The 4,931-nt window shown below is 41.2% G+C and overlaps 1 protein-coding gene across 1 annotated transcript; it reads left to right on the top strand.

Annotated features, from left to right (window-relative positions):
• The first annotated feature begins 3,340 nt into the window (after positions 1-3,340).
• Positions 3,341-4,640, top strand: LOC119746549 (3'-5' ssDNA/RNA exonuclease TatD-like). The gene is made up of 2 exons (XM_038223528.1): positions 3,341-3,574; positions 4,278-4,640. The coding sequence occupies exons 1-2, from the start codon at positions 3,341-3,343 to the stop codon at positions 4,638-4,640; spliced, it is 597 nt and encodes a 198-aa protein (XP_038079456.1).
• The last annotated feature ends 291 nt before the right edge of the window (positions 4,641-4,931 follow it).

Here is a 4,931-nt window from a genome sequence, read left to right as displayed (position 1 = left end):
TAATTACATGTACACCAGCAACTTGTCTTCCAGAAATAAGGGGCCCATGGAGTGCCTTTTTGTTTAAGTAGTTTTTTGTACTAATTTAAGTTTAAAAAAAAAGAAAAAAGAGTCTGTTCGGCAAAGAAACCTCTTTTGTCGGAATGAATAAAGAGTTGTTTGAAAGTCTAGAAAAATATTATTTCATAGGCCGTTTAAAGTTGAACAAAGTCCAACCAAGAAGGGACTTTCAAGAAAAAAAAATGGTATTGACCAAAATATAACGTGGTTATGTTTGTAAACGCAAATTATTTTGCCAACAATAAATTGTTATTAGGAATGATTAAGCTTTTGAAATGAAAACTTTAAAGCCTTACTGTTGAATGACAGAAACAAGTGGTTTTTAAGGATTACAAGATCGAGTTGAATTTAATTTTGTTCATTAAGAAAACAAGGAGCGTACCAAGAAAAATGAAGAGAAAAGAAAGAAGATAAAAGTGCTTAAATTACGAATAATACTTATAATGGTAAGACAAGAACTTTAAGATCACTGCCTTTTCGTTGGAAGAAAAAAAAGAAGAAAAAAACTGAATCATTAGAAAATTCTTAATACCAGGCAAGAGGTTTAACCAATTTATTTGAAGACATTTGAACAACCAGCAACAAGCAGGATGCGCTGGAACGGGCCGAATGAAAGTTTCGACACAGTAATTGGTGACAGATGGAATGTTCCATTCCACCCGGCTTCACCTTGTGGAATGGAACAGTCCGTCTGTCACCTCCAGTGCGTTCGATTACTTCCCCCGCGCTTACTCATGCAAGCGCGACAGCGTTAAAATTAAATGGTTAAAATAGGATGTACGCTGCAAAAATAAAATACGCAGGCTGGAAGAAAAAACTGTCTGGTTCCTTTTTGCACAAAAAACATTATCATTCAATACTATTATTGGATACAGGGAACATGACTGAAATGGTGGCACTATGATAAAGGTCTATTGTGCATTTTTTTTTCAATGTGGAGAAAAAAATCAATGTAGAAATCGTTGACACCAAAACATTTTTTTTTTAAATGAGATAATTACACTTTGTAACAATCCAGATGCCCACAGTAGAAAAAGAATACCTGTTTTGTTAAAATCTGATAAAAGTCTTTGGGAGAAGTTTAAAAAAATTTTTTTAAAAAGATTATAATTGTTGACGAGAACAGACCATCTCTGAATCTCGCTCGATTGTCCAACTCAGGCCCCAAGAAGATGCGAGAAAATGATGCCGCATCCACCACCATTCTTCGCCTGCAACAGGAAAAGAGCGACCTGCTGCAGACCAACATTAAAAAAGATTATAATTGTTGACGAGAACAGACCATCTCTGAATCTCGCTCGATTGTCCAACTCAGGCCCCAAGAAGATGCGAGAAAATGATGCCGCATCCACCACCATTCTTCGCCTGCAACAGGAAAAGAGCGACCTGCTGCAGACCAATATCCAGCTGCAGAGCCAGCTGTGCGACTCAAGGGGCGAACTGGCCAAGGCCAAGGTGCGGTAAGTGCAATGAACAGAGTAATTGGTGACAGATGGAATGTTCCTTGTGGAATGGAACAGTCCGTCTGTCACCTCCAGTGCATTCAATTACTTCTCCTGCAAAAATGTCCCTACCCCCCACTAAAACCATGAAAAATGATAAATCGAGAATATGTTGAGAAAAACATGAATTTTTTGGAAAATATGTTTTGCCCCCCTCGAGAAAAAATCCTGGCGATGCCCATATTTCCAGCTCTTGCACGAAACTTTACCCGAAACCGTTTATTTAGCTTCACTGCGCGTGTCTGTCATTACGCGAGGAGCCAGGCGCGAGTAAACTGGGGGAAGTAATCGAACGCACTCCTCATAAAATCATTCTTACCATTGCACTCATAAAAAAATCTGTCTTTGTTTTTTTTGTATTCCAACAGCTGAACTACGAGCAGTCACTTATTCCATTCCACCCAGCTTCGCCTTGTGGAATGGAATATTCCGTCTGCCCCCTCATGAAATTATTCTTACCATTGCACTCGTTAACATTCGTTACTTGTATTTTGGTATCCCAACAGCTTCACATCGACCGTATCCAGAAGGAATTGGATGTGCACGAAAAAAAAATGGAAAAGATTACAGAAAAAATAACCAGGTACCTTAGTGAAAAAAATCGTTACAAGGTGGATAAAAGCACAATTTTTTCACCAAAGCATCTCTCTTTTCGAAGAAAAGACGGACGCAAGAAATTGGATGATTAAAAGGTCAATTTATGACTTCATTATGACGTCATCAGCTAATTATTACATGAAACAATTATAAATTGATAATATCTTCAGAACTACCAACATCACAACAACAAGTGTGGCATCAAATGAAAGGGAACAACAAGATCTTTCATTTGAGAGGTATGTCAGTGGGATGGAATGTAGTAAAGGGTGTTTTTTGGGGGGCCAAAAAAATACTTTTTTGGTCACAAAACCTGATTTTTGGCTATAATCATGTATTTTTGGTAGTTGTTTTGGCAACTTGTTCAGATTTCTGAAGCCAAGGGAGCTCAGGGATGGTGTGGTTTATCATCTTAATTTTTTTCAATGATGCTTCTGAACGCAGGTACGCAGCAGTGTTGTGTTTGGGAAGGCTAGGCTTTGTCCCAACAGTCTCTCTCGCTGCCGAGATTGGAGTTAACAGATGTCGCATACTGCACTGTTGATAAAATTTAACCTGGTATGTGTTTAGTTCTTGACGGTGAAACATGGGGAGACAGAGACCCCGAAGGGAGAGAACACACAGAACGTGAGAGTCCAAAGTGAAAACGTAAACAGTTCATCTATTTTTGACTGCCAACCTTCAGCCCAGGTGGAGATGCTGGAGAGTCAACTGGTAGAGGAGAGAAAGATATGAGATCAAGTGATGACCACCCACAATGACTTTTGATCAGTGCTTTTTTATCAGTGACATGTCAATTTTTATATTGGGTCATTCCATGTCAACATTTTGTTTGTATGTACCTTTTCTCATTGTTCACTAATTTATAGTTTATATTTTAACTAATTATATTTTCTGACTTTTGGTATAAAATGATGTTAAATACTCCTGTTTTTAAATACCCCTGTTTTTAAATACCCCCCGTTTTTAAATACCCCCGTTTTTAAATATCCTTGTTTCTGACTGAAATACCCCCGTTTCTTCCCAGGTGGAGATGCTGGAGAACGCTCAGCAGAGGAAGACAGGAGATCAAGTGTTGACCACACACAGTGACTTTTGATCAGAGAAAGAGAGACAATTACTGAAGGTGGCAGTGATTTATGAATTACTTGTGTAAATAATTGTAATTTATTAGATACTTTATGAATACCTGTGCCCTGGGAGAAGTGGGGCTTGACTACTCCCGAGGGAACGAGCGATCAAAAGCTGTCCAGCAGTCCGTCTTTCGACAACTCTTGAGAACGGCCGTCGAATTAAGTAAACCAGTTGTGCTCCATTGCCGTGAAGCTAATGACGAATGCCTGGAAATCGTCTCGGAGATTCTTCCCCAACAATGGAAGATCCACCTCCATTGTTTCATCAACAACTGGAAGACGGCAAGAACCTGGTGCAGGCGATTTCCCAACCTCTTTATTGGTCTAACACCTCTTTATTGGTCTAACTAGAAAGGAACTACTAGCAGTAGTACGTTTTACTCGCCAATTCCGCCATTACTTGCTGGGGCGCCAATTTTACATAAGAACGGACCACAGCAGTTTGGCTTGGTTAACAAGATTTAAACTGATTTCTGGTATGTTAGCAAGATGGGTAGAGGAACTAAGCCAGTGTGAGTATGACATGATAAAACTTCACAGAAAAGGGGTCAAACACATTGACGCCGACACTCTTTCACGTATCCCAAACACAACTCCATTCTGCGACTGTTATTATGCGGGTTGTAACGTAGACACCCTCCCCTGTGGTGGTTGTCAGTACTGTACGCGAGTTCATAAACAGTGGAAACGATTCGAAGATGACGTCGATGATGTCATTCCTCTTCCAGTGCGAGAAATCTCAAATATCAACGCTAATGTAACTCCATTAACTAGCCCCCAAAAGACCGATCAGCCACGTCTCTAACGCTGTCACTGAAAATGCATGTGTAAATGAGAAGACTGACTCAAACCGATGTCTGTTGGTTGACGAGAACATCTCCTTGTTTACTAAATACTCAACACAGCAATTACGCGAGCTACAGCATAAGGATCAGGACATAGGGAAATTACTAAAATGAGAGCAAGATGTTATTTTTAATTTAAGGTGCAACAATGGAGGACCCTCCGACGCGTCCTGTCATTGGTTGCCCCACCTAGACCGGAGACCCCTATCCCACCGCCTGTAGAGCCAGATATCTGTGAGCTTCCACCACCCGAACTGGAGCACTCCATTCCCCCACCTCAACTAGAGTCACCTCTTCCCCCACGGGCACCAGATTCCCCACTTAATTTCATCGACTTGCATTGCCACATAGACCGTCTCCTCCACGCAGCCCAACACACGGGTACCCTCACCGAGTTCCTGAAGGACGGGGACGCATCTACCACCATACTGCGCCTGCAGCAGGAGAAGAGGCTCATGTTACTCCTGTGCTCAAGAAGACCACTTTGGATCGGAACGAAATGAAGAATTATCGGCCGATTTCAAACTTGAAGTTTCTCTTCAAAACCATTGAGCGAGCTGTTGTGACACAGCTTACTGACTATCTTGATGAACACAGTCTTCATTCACCAATGCAATCTGCCTACCGACTATTTCACAGTACAGAAACAGCCCTGCTTCGCGTTCAGAACGACCTCTTGCGAGCTTTAGATCAACAACAGGAGGCGGTTCTCATCCTGTTGGATTTCTCCGCGGCGTTTGACACAATTAACCATCAACTTCTCATCCAACGTCTGCGCGATCGTTACGGCATCA

This window comes from Patiria miniata, unplaced genomic scaffold, assembly GCF_015706575.1.
Source record: "Patiria miniata isolate m_02_andy unplaced genomic scaffold, ASM1570657v1 HiC_scaffold_7, whole genome shotgun sequence".
Classification (NCBI taxonomy): Eukaryota; Metazoa; Echinodermata; class Asteroidea; order Valvatida; family Asterinidae; genus Patiria; species Patiria miniata.
The sequence above is the reverse complement of the archived record's forward strand: the minus strand, read 5'-3'. Positions and strand labels throughout refer to the sequence as shown.